The sequence below is a fragment of the Triticum aestivum genome, chromosome 2D (genome assembly GCF_018294505.1).
Source record: "Triticum aestivum cultivar Chinese Spring chromosome 2D, IWGSC CS RefSeq v2.1, whole genome shotgun sequence".
NCBI classification, from domain to species: Eukaryota; Viridiplantae; Streptophyta; class Magnoliopsida; order Poales; family Poaceae; genus Triticum; species Triticum aestivum.
Window position 1 is genome coordinate 12,177,941 of NC_057799.1, and position 17,324 is coordinate 12,195,264.

A 17,324-nucleotide genomic window follows, 5' to 3' on the forward strand; every position below is an offset into this window, starting at 1 on the left:
TGCCTCATATGCTTCATCTTTTTAATGTCTTCCATGAAAATAAGGATTCTGATAATTGTGCCAAAATGTTAGAAGAAGAATGCATTAGAATGTTTGGCACTAAATATTTGAATGATGAGCATTGCAATGTTGTTAGTATGAATTCCTTGAATATCCATGATGCTACTGATATGCAAAGCCACAAGCTTGGGGAAGCTATGTTTGATGATATGTTTAGTCCCCCAAGTTTTGATGAGCAAATTTATTATGATGAAAGCATGCCTCCAATTTATGATGATTATTGTGATGACACGTATGCTATAAAGAATAAAGATAACCATGAAACTAGTCATCATGATTTTAATTTTCAATTGGATTATGCTTCACATGATAGTTATTTTGTTGAGTTTGCCCCCACTACTATTGAGAATAAATTTGCTTATGTGGAGAGTAGTAAAATTTCTATGCAAGTAGATCATGAAAAGAATGCTTTATGTGCTGGTTATATGGTTGAATTCATTCATGATGCTACTGAAAATTATTATGAGAGAGGATCATATGCTTCTACATATTGCAATAATATCAAGTTTCCTCTCTATGTGCTTAAAGTTTCAAAGTTATGCTTGTTTTGCCTTCCTGTGCTAGTTGATTATTGTTCCCATAAGTTGTTTGCTCACAAAATCCCTATGCATAGGAAGTGGGTTAGACTTAAATGTGCTAATCATATTCTTCATGATGCTCTCTTTATGTTTCAATTCTTATCTTTTATGTGAGCATCATTGAAACCATCATGCCTAGCTAGGGGCGTTAAACGTTAGCGCTTGTTGGGAGGCAACCCAACTTTATATTTGTTCCTTGCTTTTTGTTCCTGTTTAGTAATAAATAAATCATCTAGCCTCTGGTTAGATGTGGTTTTATGTTTTAATTAGTGTTTGTGCCAAGTAAGACCTATAGGATCTTCTTGGATGATAATTATTTGATCTTGCTGAAAAAGACAGAAACTTTCTGCTCACGAAAACAATTGTTAAAAATCACCAGAAAGTGATAAAATACTGATTCCAATTAAAGTAGATCAATAATCAAATTGTCTAGGTCTTCCTATTTTGGCATATTTTTCTGAGTTCCAGAAGTTTATGTTTGATACAGATTACTACAGACTGTTCTGTTTTTGACAGATTCTGTTTTCATTGTGTTGTTTGCTTATTTTAATGAATCTATGAGTACTATTGGAGGGTATGAACCATAGAGAAGTTGGAATACAGTATATATTACACCAATATGAATTTATAATGAGTTCACAACAGTACCTAAGTGGTGATTTATTTTCTTATACTAACAGAGCTTACGAGTTTTCTGTTAAGTTTTGTGTTGTGAAGTTTTCAAGTTTTGGGTAAAGATTCGATGGACTATGGAATAAGGAGTGGAAAGAGCCTAAGTTTGGAGATGCCCAAGGCACCCCAAGGCAATATTCAAGCACAACCAAGAGCCTAAGCTTGGGGATGCCCCGGAAGGCATCCCCTCTTTCGTCTTCGTTCATCGGTAACTTCACTTGGAGCTATATTTTTATTCACCACATGATATGTGTTTTGCTTGGAGCGTCAATTTATTTCATTAGGATTTACTTACTGTTATTTAGAACAATGTTTTGCATCTTCTATTTCAATAAATGTGGCATTGATAGCCTTTACTATGCCTATTTTACAAGTCTACATGTTGCTGTTTGAAAACAGAAAGTTTACCGCTGTTGCAAAAATTCCCTAGAAAATTCAGAATGTGGTAAAATGTTGAAACCTTTTGAATAATAAGCTCTGATAAATTTAATACAGTGGGAATTTTCTTTCATAATTTTTGGAGCTAGGGAAGTATGGATCTTGCTGCATTCTTTACAGACTGTCCTGTTTAGGCAGATTGCTGTTATGTTTGCATTGTTTGCACATGTTTGCTTGTTTAATGATTCTATTTGAGGATAGGACTATTAAATATGCAGAGGCATTTAGTATGCAGTGTTGAATAATAATTTTTGTGATTTGCTACAGTAGAGTATGATAAGGTTTTTGCATTGGTTTATACTAACTTATCTCACGAGTCATTGTTGAGTTTTGTGTGGATGAAGCTTTTGAGATTTAGGGAGACCGTGATATGAAGAATTAAGGAGACACAAAAGCTTAAGCTTGGGGATGCCTAAGGCATCCCAAGATAATATTTCAAGAAGTCTCAAGCGTCTAAGCTTGGGGATGCCCCGGTTGGCATCCCACCTTCCTTCTTCAACAACTATCGGTTAGTTTCGGTTGATCCTAAGTTTTTGCTTCTTCACATGATGTTTGCTATTCTTAGAATGTCATTTTATTTTGTTTTGCTTGATATTTGAATAAAATATCAAGATCAGAAATTATTAAATGGGAGAGTCTTCACATAGCTAAATAATTATTTAACTACTCATTGATCTTCACTTATATCTTTTTGGAGTAGTTTGTCATTTACTCGTGTGCTTCACTTATATCCTATGAGAAATAGTTGAATGATTTGAATATCATCAATATTAAATTATATATGTTTCATATGCTTATCCCATGGGGAGTAATGACTTCACATATAAGAAGTATAGGTGGTAAATTTATTGAAGGTTAGCAAACATTGTATTGGTCACTTGAACAATTAATGAAAGAATATTGAGGGAAGAGAGATTTCACATATAAATATACTATCTTGGACATCTTTTGTAATTGTGAGCACTCATTAAAATATGACATGTTAAAAGGTTGATGTTGGACAAGCAAGACAACGTAATGGGTTATGCTTTCTTATATCTGAAATAAAGTATATTGTCATGGATCATTCAACATGCTGAGCTTGCCTTTCCCCCTCTTGCTAGCCAAATTCTTTGCACCAAGTAGAGATACTACTTGTGCTTCCGAATACCCCTTAAACTAGTTTTGCCATGAGAGTCCACCATACCTACCTATGGATTGAGTAAGATCCTTCAAGTAAGTTGTCATCGGAGCATGCAATAAAAATTGCTCTCTAAATATGTATGATCTATTAGTGCAAAGAAAATAAGCTTTATACGAACTTGTGATAGGGAAGAAATAAAAGCGACGGACTGCATAATAAAGGTCTCTATCACAAGGGGCAATATAAAGTGACGTTATTTTGCATTAAGATTTTGTGCATCCAACCTTAAAAGCTCATGACAACCTCTGCTTCCCTCTGCGAAGGGCCTATCTTTTATTCTTGTATTATTCCTTATGCAAGAGTCTTGGTGATCTTCACCTTTCCTTTTTACATTTTATCCTTTGGCAATCACATTGTGTTGGAAAGATCCTGATATATATATATCCAATTGGATGTAAGGCATCATGAACTATTATTGTTGACATTACCCTTGAGGTAAAAGGTTGGGAGGCGAATCTGTAAGCCCCTATCTTTCTCTGTGTCTGATTAAAACTTTGAACCCATAAATATCACATGAGTGTTAGCAATTGTGAAAGACTAAATGATAGTTGAGTATATGAAGTTTGCTGAATCAAAGCTCTGACATAGACCCCTCCTGAAAATAAGATGAAATGTAATTGTTTGATGACTAATAACATGGTTTGTTAGTTTTCAAGAGAGTTTATGATCTATACTTTAACATGTGAATAGCTTGTTACTTGATCATGAAATTTTTTATGAGTTGAGCTACTGTTATGATATATAATGATGCTAGAAAAGGTGATTGAAATTATTATTTATCAAACTTGTGCACCTACTAGCATTCACACTTCATAAATTATTTCTTTTATCATTTACCTACTCGAGGACGAGCAGGAATTAAGCTTGGGGATGCTGATACGTCTCCAACGTATCTATAATTTATGAAGTATTCATGCTATTATATTATCTGTTTTGGATGTTTATGGGCTTTACTAAACACTTTTATATTATTTTTGGGACTAACCTATTAACCGGAGGCCCAGCCCAAATTGTTGTTTTCTTGCCTATTTCAGTGTTTCGAAGAAAAGGAATATCAAACGGAGTCCAAACGGAATGAAACCTTCGAGGGAGTTATTTTTGGAATGGAAGCAATCCAGGAGACTTGGAGTAGACGTCAGGGAAGCTTCGAGGAAGCCACGAGGTAGGGAGGTACGCCCTACCCCCTGGGCGCGCCCCCACCCTCGTGGGCCCCTCATGGCTCCCCTGACCGACTTCTTTCCTCTATATATGTCCATATACCCTAAAAACATAGAGGAGCAGAATAGATCGGGAGTTTCGCCGCCGCAAGCCTCTGTAGCCACCAAAAACCAATCGAGACCCTGTTCCGGCACCCTGCCGGAGGGGGGATCCCTCACCGGTGGCCATCTTCATCATCCCGGCGATCTCCGTGACGAGGGGGAGTAGTTCACTCTCGGGGCTGAGGGTGTGTACCAGTAGCTATGTGTTTGATCTCTCTCTCTCTCTCGTGTTCTTGACTCGGCACGATCTTGATGTATCGCGAGCTTTGCTATTGTAGTTGGATCTTATGATGTTTCTACCCCTCTACTCTCTTGTAGTGGATTGAGTTTTCCCTTCGAAGTTATCTTATCGGATTGAGTCTTTAAGGATATGAGAACACTTGATGTATGTCTTGCATGTGCTTATCTGTGGTGACAATGGGATATTCACGTGATCTACTTGATGTATGTTTTGGTGATCAACTTGCGGGTTCAGTGACATTGTGAACTTATGCATAGGGTTGGCACACGTTTTCGTCTTGACTCTCCGGTAGAAACTTTGGGGCACTCTTTGAAGTTCTTTGTGTTGGTTGAATAGATGAATCTGAGATTGTGTGATGCATATCGTATAATCATACCCACGGATACTCGAGGTGACATTGGAGTATCTAGGTGACATTAGGGTTTTGGTTGATTTGTGTCTTAAGGTGTTATTCTAGTATGAACTCTATGATAGACAGAACGGAAAGAATAGCTTCATGTTATTTTACTACGGACTCTTGAATAGATCGATCAGAAAGGATAACTTTGAGGTGGTTTCATACCCTACAATAATCTCTTCGTTTGTTCTCCGCTATTAGTGACTTTGGAGTGACTCTTTGTTGCATGTTGAGGGATAGTTCTATGATCCAATTATGTTATTATTGTTGAGAGAACTTGCACTAGTGAAAGTATGAACCTTGGGCCTTGTCTCCTAGCATTGCAATACCGTTTACACTCACTTTTACCACTTGTTACCTTGCTGTTTTTATATTTTCAGATTACAAAAACCTATATCTACCATCCATATTGCACTTGTATCACCATCTCTTCGCCGAACTAGTGCACCTATACAATTTACCATTGTATTGGGTGTGTTGGGGACACAAAAGACTCTTTGTTATTTGGTTGCAGGGTTGTTTGAGAGAGACCATCTTCATCCTACGCCTCCGACGGATTGATAAACCTTAGGTCATCCACTTGAGGGAAATTTGCTACTGTCCTACAAACCTCTACACTTGGAGGCCCAACTACGTCTACAAGAAGAAGGTTGTGTAGTAGACATCAAGCTTTCATACATTTATAGATCTAGTGCATCTGTTGCATGGGAATCCCTACTCCTTGCATTGACATCAATTGATGGGCATCTCCCTAGCCCATTGATTCGCCGCGTCAATGTGATACTTTCTCCATTTTTGTCTTCTCCACATAACCCCCATCATCATACTCTATTCCACCCATAGTGCTATATCCATGGCTCACGCTCATGTATTGCGTGAAAATTGAAATTTTTTTGAGATTACTAAAGTATGAAACAATTTCTTGGCTTGTCATCGGGGTTGTGCATGATGAGAGCATTCTTGTGTGACGAAAATGGAGCATGACCAAACTATATGATTTTGTAGGGATGAACTTTCTTTGGCCATGTTATTTTGAGAAGACATAATTGCTTAGTTAGTATGCTTGAAGTATTATTATTTTTATGTCAATATTAAACTTTTATCTTGAATCTTTTGGATCTGAACATTCATGCCACAATAAAGAAAATTACATTGAAGAATATGCTAGGAAGCATTCCACATCAAAAATTCTGTTTTTATCATTTACCTACTCGAGGACGAGCAGGAATTAAGCTTGGGGATGCTTGATACGTCTCCAACGTATCTATAATTTTTGATTATTCCATGCTATTATATATTCTGTTTTGGATGTTTAATGGGCTTTACTATACAGTTTTATATTATTTTTGGAACTAACCTATTAACCCAAGGCCCAGTGCAAATTGTTGTTTTTTTTTGCCTATTTCAGTGTTTCGCAGAAAAGGAATATCAAACGGAATCCAAATGGAATGAAACCTTCGGGAGCGTGATTTTTGGAACAAACGTGATCCAGAGGACTTGGAGTGGACATCAAGAAACAACCGAGGAGGGCACGAGGCAGGGAGGCGCGCCTGCCCCCCTGGGCACGCCCCCACCCTTGTGGGCCCCTCGTGGCTCTCCTGACCGACTTCCTTCGCCTATATATACTCTTATGCCCCAAAGACATCCAGGAGCACCACGAAACCCTATTTCCACCGCCGCAACCTACTGTACCCGTGAGATCCCATCTCAGGGCCTTTTCCGGCGCTCCGCCGGAGGGGGTATTGATCACGGAGGGCTTCTACATCAACACCATAGCCTCTCCGATGATGTGTGAGTAGTTTACCTCAGACCTTCGGGTCCATATTTATTAGCTAGATGGCTTTTTCTTTCTCTTTGGATCTCAATACAAAGTTCTCATCGATCTTCTTGGAGATCTATTCGATGTAACTCTTTTTGCAGTGTGCTTGTCGAGATCCGATGAATTGTGGGTTTATGATCAAGATTATCTATGAACAATATTTGAATCTTCTCTAAATTCTTTTATGTATGATTTGATATCTTTGCAAGTCTCTTCGAATTATCAGTTTGGTTTGGCCTACTAGATTGATCTTTCTTGCAATAGGAGAAGTGCTTAGCTTTGGGTTCAATCATGCGGTGCTCGATCCCAGTGATAGAAGGGGAAACGACACGTATTGTATTGTTGCCATCGAGGATTAAAAAATGGGGTATATATCATATTGCTTGAGTTTATCCGTCTACATCATGTCATCTTGCCTAATGCGTTACTCTGTTCTTATGAACTTAATACTCTAGATGCATACTGGATAGCGGTCGATGTGTGGAGTAATAGTAGTAGATGCAGAATCGTTTCGGTCTACTTGTCGCGGACGTGATGCCTATATACATGATCATGCCTAGATATTCTCATAACTATGCTCAATTCTATCAATTGCTCGACAGTAATTTATTCACCCGCCGTAATACTTATGCTATCTTGAGAGAAGCCACTAGTGAAACCTATGGCCCCCGGGTCTATTCTTTATCATATAAGTTTCCGATCTACTTTTATTTTGCGTTCTTTACTTTCAATCTTTATCATAAAAATACCAAAAATATTATCTTATCATCTCTATCAGATCTCACTTTTGCAAGTGGCATTGAAGGGATTGACAACCCCTTTATCGCGTTGGTTGCAAGGTTCTTATTTGTTTGTGTAGGTACAAGGGACTCGCGCGTGGTCTCCTACTGGATTGATACCTTGGTTCTTGAAAACTGAGGGAAATATTTACGCTACTTTGCTGCATCACCCTTTCCTCTTCAAGGGAAAACCAACGCAGTGCTCAAGAGGTAGCACGGCCGTATTCACGTTAAGTAGGGACCATCTAAATCCATTGAGACGACACCATATGAACTGTGGTTTGGCAAGAAACCTAAGTTGTCGTTTCTTAAAGTTTGGGGCTACAATGCTTATGTGATAAAGCTTCAACCTGATAAGCTCGAGCCCAAATCGGAGAAGTGCGTCTTCATAGGATACCCAAAAGAAACTGTTGGGTACACCTTCTATCAGAGATCCGAAGGCAAGATCTTTGTTGCTAAGAATGGATCCTTTCTAGAGAAGGAGTTTCTCTCGAAAGAAGTGAGTGGGAGGAAAGTAGAACTTGCTGAGGTAGTTGTACCTTCTCTCTAATTGGAAAGTGGTTCATCACAGAAATCAGTTCCAGTGATGCATACACCAATTAGTGAGGAAGCTAATGATGATGATCATGAAACTTCAGATCAAGTTACCACCTAACCTCGTAGGTCAACCAGAGTATGTTCCGCACTAGAGTGGTACGGTAATCCTGTTCTGGAAGTCATGTTACTAGACCATGACGAACCTAAGAACTACGAGGAAGCGATGATGAGCCCAGATTCCGCAAAATGGCTTGATGCCATGAAATCTAAGATGGGATCCATGTATGAGAACAAAGTGTGGACTTTGGTTGACTTGCCCGATGATCGGCAAGCCATAGAAAATAAATGGATCTTCAAAAAGAAGACTGACGCTGACGGTGATGTTACTGTCTACAAAGCTCGACTTGTTGCGAAAGGTTTTCGACAAGTTCAAGGAGTTGACTACGATGAGACCTTCTCACCCGTAGCGATGGTTAAGTTTGTCCGAATCATGTTAGAAATTGCCGCATTTCATGATTATGAAATTTGGCAAATGGATGTCAAAACTACATTCCTTAATGGATTTCTTAAAGAAGAGTTGTATATGATGCAACCAGAAGGTTTTGTCGATCCTAAAGGTGCTAACAAAGTGTGCAAGCTCCAGCGATCCATTTATGGACTGGTGCAAGCCTCTCGGAGTTGGAATATACGCTTTGATAATGTGATCAAAGCATATGGTTTTATACAGACTTCTGGAGAAGCCTGTATTTACAAGAAAGTGAGTGGGAGTTCTGTAGCATTTGCAATATTATATGTGGATGGCATATTGTTGATTGGAAATGATATAGAATTTCTGGATAGCATAAAAGGATACTTGAATAATAATTTTTCAATGAAATACCTCGGTGAAGCTGCTTATATATGGGGCATCAAGATCTATAGAGATAGATCAAGACGCTTAATTGGACTTTCACAAAGCACATACCTTGATAAAGTTTTGAAGAAGTTCAAAATGGATCAGTCAAAGATAGAGTTTTTGCCTGTGTTACAAGGTGTGAAATTAAGTCAGACTCAATGCCTGACCACTGCAGAAGATAGAGAGAAAATGAAAGTCATTCCTTATGCCTCAGCCATAGGTTCTATCATGTATGCAATGCTGTGTACCAGACCTGATGTGTGCCTTGCTATAAGTTTAGCAAGGAGGTACCAAAGTAATCCAGGAGTGGATCACTGGACAGCGGTCAAGAACATCCTGAAATACCTGAAAAGGACTAAGGATATGTTTCTCGTTTATGGAGGGGACAAAGAGCTTGTCGGAAATGGTTACGTCGATGCTACCTTTGACACTGATCCGGATGACTCTAAGTCACAAACCGGGCACGTATTTATATTGAATGGTGGAGCTGTCAGTTGGTGCAGTTCCAAGCAGAGCGTCGTGGCGGGATCTACGTGTGAAGCGGAGTACATAGCTGCTCCGGAAGCAGCAAATGAAGGAGTCTGGATGAAGGAGTTCATATCCGATCTAGGTGTACCGCCATGGCATCATAGGCGCGCACCGCTAACTCCGGGGTGTCCCAATGGCCAAGCTCGTGGACGGCATTGTTCTTCCTAATGGTGGCATAGTACTTATTTCCCTTCGGTCGCACACCACAAAACTTTGGAGCCATCTGTGACGGTGCATATATAACTAACAAGTTAGTATAAAATGGCATATTAACGATTACCTGCAAAACCTACAATCTACAATCTAATAAAATGTACCCTACAACTACACTAATATCATACTCTGCAACTACGCTAAATTCTATCACTACAAGTACACTACATAGAACTGCAACAAAATTACACTAGCTAAAATCATATACTATAATTAATCTTACACTAAAATTTTACATTACTCTTACACACAAAATTCTACATTATTCTTACACTGAAAATTCTACAATATTAATTCTTACACAAATTCTACATTATTCTTACACTAAAAATTCTACACTACAACTACACAAAATTCTTACACTACGAATTCTACAGTACTACTATTACACTAAGAATTCTAGACTACGACTACAAAAAAATCTACACTACGAATTTTACACTACTAATATTACAATAAGAATTATACACTAAACTATACATAAAAAATATACACTATGAATTCTACACTACTACTGTTACACTAAGAATTCTAAACTATTAGGACTATTACACTACATATTCTACACTACACTATGTAGCTAGAACTCACCGACGGCGGCTGGAGACGGCGAGGGCGCATTGTGGGATGGAGACGACGGGGGCGGCGGGGCCGAGATGGAGGAGACGGTGACGGTGACGGGGGCGCGGCCGGCGAGGTGGAGGCGGAGGCGACACCGATGGGGATGGCGGCGGTTCAGGCGGAGGCGATGGCGACGGGGGCAACGCGGTGGAGGCGGAGGCGATGGCGACGTGGGCGGCGGCGGTGGAGGCGGCGCTTTGGGGAGGGTAGGATAGAATAATGAGAGGTGTGTGTGTGGGGGGGGATTAATTTTAATCCGAGGGCAGCGGGGTAATTGCTAGCGACGCCATTGCTATTATTTTTAATTTTTTATTAGTTTTTCCTTCTTACTTTTATGCGTTACACACATTATTTTTTATTCATATACATGTTTTGTTTACTATTTTATTGTTCTATTTTCCTACTATGTATTATATTGTTAATTTTATATTTTATTTCATTAATTATTGTGTGTAAATATGTGAACATACAAGACCAATAATTAGAACACAACATGGATCCCACGAGAAAAAATGCTGCCACCGATCCAGCTGGGATAACAAGGCTAAATATAACAACAGCTAAAAGCGCATATCGAAGCATCTTGAATTTTTGGATTTGGCCGCGCATCACATCAGTCTTGAGCTGCATCTCATCTATCTGTTGTCTTAGTGATCCAATGGAGTACTCGAGCAACTCGCTCACGTACTTCTGCACGAGATCAACCCATATCCATGTGTGGCAATATTTTGTCGCTAACGCCTGTGGATCACAATATACTCACACATATTCATGTGAGCGACACTAAGTAGACGATATATATAGAGTTGAATTGTGCAAATTAATTAGCAGAAATAAATCAACATGTATTTTCTATGTTACGGCGTACCTTTGCACGGTTAGCGGAGATGTAGAACTCTCGCTTTGGATTCCATTCCATGTGCGACATATGCTTATCAGCAGGGCGTCGAGAGCCGCAAAGCAGCACCGGTGCCCTCGCTCGATTCCCGGCAGCTTCGGTGCCGGTGGCATAGCTGCCGGATTGAACAGACGTCGCGCTGCAGTGAGATGATTCGCCGGACATGGCCGGCTGCGTTGACCGTGGCGAGCTCATGTCGTAGCCACCAACGGAGACAGAAGAGAGCTCGGCCAAGGCGGTGGAGTCCCAAACCTTCGACACCCCCCCCCCCCCCCGACGTGGGCTCGCACGCGGGGCTCGTGCCGATTCAACAAGCTCCGGTGGGTCCATTGTCACGAAAGCAGCTAACTAAGAAGGAGTAGAATTTTGTGGAGAATGGAAGTGAATGTATTTGAGAAACTAGGGCTACCAACACTTCTATATATAGGCAGAACTTAGTGCTGGCGTTCCAAACGGTGGCACGATAGCACTAGGTTAAGTATTTATGGCGTTTTTTTAAATTGCCGCCAGCAGTACCTTGCAACTGGTCACGATAGATGGGCCCACATAGTAGTGACGTTAGCGGAAATATCCACACCAGCACTACCAAATTATAGATGGCATGCTAGTAAAATAGTGTTGTCGTTCATGGAAAATGACTCGCCACCAACGGAAGTTGTGGCTAGCCGTTTTTTCACTAGTGCGCAGCGCTCTGCTGGTGTCCCTCCGTGCCCTCGGTTTGTGGAAGGCTTTTTCCTGCGTGTTCAACTTCTATATGCATATAGTTGCTCACCGTTGAGGTAGCCGCGGAGCGCTCTGCTCTCGCGTCCCTCCGCGCGTGCTCTGCCAGCAGTTGGGGCTAGCTCACGATCATGTTGGGGGCCCAATATGCATGCGGTTGTGCCACGCACGTCGCCATGATGCAGTTACGTGCAACATGATGGAGTTACACGTTGCAAAAACTACCATCCGGGCGTGATGATATTCCAGGCCGTTCGGCTTCCCCATTAATTCCCTTGGCCATTATAACCTTAGTCTCCTCTACCTTTCGATCGCGCCCCAAAACACAACAAGCACACCCATGACGATACACAGAGAGAGGATATCTAGCGGCGCTCCAATGGAGATCGGCGTGCATCAAGTGGAGACCCACGCGAGGGAGACAGATCTCTCTGTGGTGTACACCATCGACCCGGCCCTGGTGGAGGTCTACGTCAACACCGTGGAGAAGTTGCTTGCTCGAGACAAGTACAAAGTGGTCAGCATCGACCTCCAGTACACCGACGGTCATTTCCGGATAAATCAGAAGGTTGTCGTCGCTCAGTTGTGCGTGTGCCATCATGTCCTCATCTACCACTACTGCATGGCCACAGAGCCTTGGGACCATTTTGTTAGGTTTGTCAACATCACCGAATACAAGTTTGCTAGGATGGAAACCACCGATGATGTAAAAGCGCTCAAGGTTACGGGCTTGCCCTCCAAGAACCTTGTCGAAATCCATGGCCACCACATGGTATGAGGCAGCACGAAGAAGGACTCCCTGGTTGAGCTAGCCTTGGCCATCATCGACCCCTACTACGAAAAGATGAAGCAGGATGCCAAGAGAATAAATCCGGTATCCTGGCACGGGGCTTGGATGTCGAAACTGGATGAACTTCACCTCAAGTTCACGGCCAAGAACGTGTACACATGCTACAAGATGCACATGCGGATCGTTGACATGAGGGAGTGCCTCCTTCCTGTAATCGACAAGTCTGGATCGAGCCACCAGCAGAGCAGTGGCGGCTAGCGTCACAACAATAAGTAGATGATGATCACATGATCGTTTATCCTATTTAATTATATACATGTAACAGTTTATATTGGTGTGTGCAAATGTCATGTGTGTACAAGCGACCTATGTAATTGGATATTTAATTTGGTTATGCAATCATGTCCTTATAAGTATATATGTTGTTGTTCTGTATGCAATCACATCGCACACGGACCATACTAGGAAAACCATCGGTGATGAATTCATCAATCACTGTCAAATGTATACCAGGAAGCGTTTGCCCACAACACACACGACTTCTTGGCAGCAATCATCTGTGTTATTATCGGTCTTCGCACACTTTTCTGATTACGGACCTATTTTTTCACGTATCACATACGCCTTGTTAAGTTGAAACGTTTGTGTTCTCTTGGCTCAACGCAAACAGTTCATCCGAGTCAACCATATGCCCTCTATCGCACACACCTTGATCTGGCTAACCATTTCTGTTGTGTTGCCTAATCACAAACAATTCATCCGAGTGAACTGTATGCCATATATCGCACACACCTTCATCTGGCTCCTCGTTTCGAGTGAACTGTATGCCACGTATCGCACACGCAACCATAAACTGAATCGTGTTTGATGTCTTCGACATCGCAAACAGTTTGTATCATCTTTAACGGTTTACTTACAAAACCGTTTGCGATTAATTCATTGCACACAATTCGTCGAAGGGTTTTTGATTGTAGTGCCATGATAGCAGCATCCTGTAGTAGTGCTTAGATTTTCTCATGGACCTCGCTGCCACGAGAGGGTAGGACAAAAGATGTCTTGCAAGTTCTTATTATAAGAACGTATGACTATTTACGGAATACATGCCCTCACTGGATTGATGAATTAGAGCTATTGTGTATCGCTCTAGTTTGTGACTGTTATATAATGAATCTCATCCAACAGAAATATCCATCACTGATCCAATGCCTATGCTTTTTCTCATATTGACCTTCTCTAAGTTACTAGTGTTGCTGCTGCTGCAATCACTACAAAACTGCTACTGTTCATGTTCCTGTTACTATTGATACTATCATACTACTGTGCTACTAAATGTTTTTCTGCATATATATAATTGCCCAGGTGTGGTTGAATTGACAACTAAACTGCTAAGACTCATAAATATTCTTTGACTCCCCTAGTGTCGAATCAATAAATTTGGGTGAAATACTACCCTCGAAGACTATCGCGATCCCCAATATTTGTGGGTTATCAAGGAGCCCTGCCTGATCGCTCGGACGGTCAATGAGTTCTAAGACCGGTACGGGATTGTTACATGATCTCATGGTCGAGACGCCTTATTTTACATGAGGTCAAAGATGAGTTAATGCGGCCAGAGTGAGAGAGATAAGTTTTTTTGTGTGGGTCCCACATGTAAGGAGGTGCCCAGTGAATAGTCAACGTGCTGTTGTAATGGACCTTTCTATAGAAAATTATACTCGGGCATTCATGCTGTTGGCAAAATTGTGATGACGGACATGATGCAGGTAAGTAGATGGAGTTGCCAACAGATGTGGCGATGAGTTCACCGGTTTCTGAGATGTCAAGCCGATGTGTAATGTGTTGTTGCCTGTCGTGCCGACCAATAGTTTGTGTTGTATGTCGTCGTGTAGATGGATAATCTCAAAGAATAATCATAAAAGCAATAGTTTGTGTTAAGAAAGTTGGTAGTAATAACTAAAAAATTGCAAACATCAGAAGCAAGAAATTTCTATGGCTATTCAAATGAATGCAATAGGTAATTAAGATATTCCCCCCACATTTCCTCGGGCCACTTTGGTAGTTAGAATAGTTATACCCAAAAGAAAGAGTTGCATTGGTCGACTACTTAATAAATATTCAATGGAAGCTTGACAAAGAAGAAACACTTAACATATAATCACTAATTATAGCATCCCCATAATTGGACACAAGAGGTGATACATAGTAGCTGCTAACCTGATATCATGCATTCACAGCTTTGAAATTTCATTTTGGCCCATAATCGCATCCTATTTTTTCAAATTATCCCATGAGCTCCTCTTATTCTAATGTAAACATAAAGGTACAATATGCGACCAATATGGGCATCCATGTCTGCTGAGGTGGATCTATATATGTGTTGCTTTGGAGCATACATGTGGAATAGCCTTGAGCCATAGGTCAGACCTTTTACGTACAGTGACCCCGAATTTCTCAGACATATCCAGTGACACTGAGCTGGCTCCGCCGGGAAGCGTCCAATTAAAGTGATACAGAAAGTTTGCCAAAGTAATCTCCAAAATTGACGAAGCGAAGCCTACTCCAGGGCATTTCCTTCGCCCACCTCCGAATGGGGTGAATTCAAAATATGTCCCATTATAATCAATATTCTTGTTCACAAACCTCTCCGGATTAAACTCTTCAGGATTGTCCCAATATTGAGGATCCCGGTGAGTTGCGAAGACATTGATGAATACATTGGTATCTTTAGGGACGTCATAACCCATAATATTGCAGTTCTCTCTAGTCCTGCGGGGGATTAAAGGACCAGGTGCATGCAATCTAAGAACCTCCTTGATGACCATCCGCAAGTAGTGGAGTTCTGCAAGATCGCTATTGCCAATGATAGCTCGACCCTCACCTAGTACCTCTCGAACCTCTAAGTGCGCCTTAGCCAGAACATTAGGGTGTCTTATGAGTTCTGACATAGCCCACACCAAAGTGGTTGCTGTAGTCTCTGTGGCACCTCCAAACATGTCCTGGAAATGACGATTTTATGTTATATATGTATAATTATTATGTATCATCTACAAAAAAGTTTATATTCTTAGAAAATAATGCTGCATTTGATATGAATAATTATTTAAAACAGAATCTATTATGTATTGACATTAAACTTTTCTGTACTCTCATACCTGTTGCCAATATGTGTGTTCGCTATTTGTCTAATTAACTGAACAGTGTACCTACTACGAACGGTTTTCTGGTCCCATATCCCATATAACATGGTTAATTTCTTGTACTTTATAAATAGAAAGAGCACCCCGAGCCCTCCTGAAAACCTTGATGGATGATGCAAATAAAGCCTATTATTTTCGGAGTAACCTAGCAAGGATTTTAACTTGTCTCTATATGATATGTGGACATCACATAGTGCATCCATGGACAAATGGTTAGGGAGGGACTAAGAGGAAAATACTCACAAACATGACGGTGACTATAATCTCTGTGGTTAGAGGGTAGGCCAGCGAATCCTCCTCCAGCAGCCTGAGCAACACGTTCAGCATTTCTTCATCGTCGCTGTAGGCGCCATGACGGGAAGCTCGCGCTGCCTTGCGCTTCTCAAAGATGTCGGCGATGATGCTCTGGATGAGATCACAGCTCCTCTTTGTACGGCGCTCGGCAGTGCTGAACCACTGCACCAGCCAAGACGACGGGAAGAGGTCCACGAGGCAGAAGCCTCCTATCAGATCCATGAGTTTGCCTATCTCGTGGAGGTACTCCTCCTGCCGTGCGAACTTGCCACCAAACACCGCCCGTGTCACAATGTCGTTGCTGAGCACCGACACCATCTCACTGACGTTGACGGTTGCGCCGGCAGCTGTTGCTGTATTGATGGAGCGGATGAGGTTTCCCACCTCCTCGGCCCTGATCCCCTCCATGCGCTTCACCTGCTTGGTGCTGAGGAGCTCCGTGATACATACCTTGCGCATCTGACGCCAGTGCTCACCATAGGGGGCGAACAAGATGCCCTTACCGCCGAAGCCCACGATGTCCTGCAACCTGGAGCTACTATGGTTCGACAGGGCGACATCATTCGCCTTGAACACCTGGGCCACCGCCTCGGCGCTGGAGATCACCACGAGGGGGACCTCGCCTAGCTTGAGGAGCATCACTGGCCCATGCCGGCGACCCAGATCAGTAAGGGCACGGTGTGGGAAGGCGCTTAGGATGTGGTGGAGGCTACCGATGACCGGGAGAGTCCATGGCCCAGGAGGAGGCAGGTGCTTCATGGACTTGCTCCTGCAACCAGAAAACCAAAGGGCAAGTAGCGTGGATAGGGCTATCAAACATAAGGTGAGCCACCACTCCATGGCAGGCAGCTTATTTGCGAGCGATCAGCTCGTGCGTTGTCAGCTTAGTAAGTGATAGACAAGATGGCAAAGCATATATATAATACTAGCCCGGGTAGGTATTGACAGAACATGAGTGGATGCCTTAGCCGTCGCTGTGCGCGGGCAGGTCACCTGTCACGTTTTCAGCACATCTTCCCCTCACGTGTGGATAGAAGAAATATATGGTTGCCTGATGGACCATCTTATCTCAGAGATTGACATTCATGCACCTCATAAGAAAAAAGTGACAAAGATAGCGACAGACACATTCACCAAGATACGGGCTCATCACATCGGTATTCACAGGAAACCGTTACATTAGAGTACACCAGTAGAAAAAGAGC

General features: G+C 41.8%; 1 protein-coding gene across 1 annotated transcript; it reads right to left on the bottom strand.

The window, feature by feature from the left end:
* Positions 1-14,848: 14,848 nt before the first annotated feature.
* On the bottom strand, positions 14,849-16,972 carry LOC123048252 (zealexin A1 synthase). Its single transcript, XM_044471389.1, has 2 exons — positions 16,069-16,972; positions 14,849-15,624 (listed from the first exon to the last, which is right to left on the bottom strand). Exons 1-2 carry the CDS (start codon positions 16,957-16,959, stop codon positions 14,995-14,997), a joined length of 1,521 nt encoding a protein of 506 aa, XP_044327324.1. The 5' UTR covers positions 16,960-16,972; the 3' UTR covers positions 14,849-14,994.
* Positions 16,973-17,324: the final 352 nt, after the last annotated feature.

Bases quoted from the DNA above. Each gene is read 5' to 3' on its own strand.
- LOC123048252 (XM_044471389.1), bottom strand. From the start codon at position 16,959: ATGGAGTGGTGGCTCACCTTATGTTTGATAGCCCTATCCACGCTACTT. The intron at 15,625-16,068 runs GTGAGTATTTTC...CGTCATTTCCAG, and splicing joins TTATAGTCACCGTCATGTTT to GACATGTTTGGAGGTGCCAC.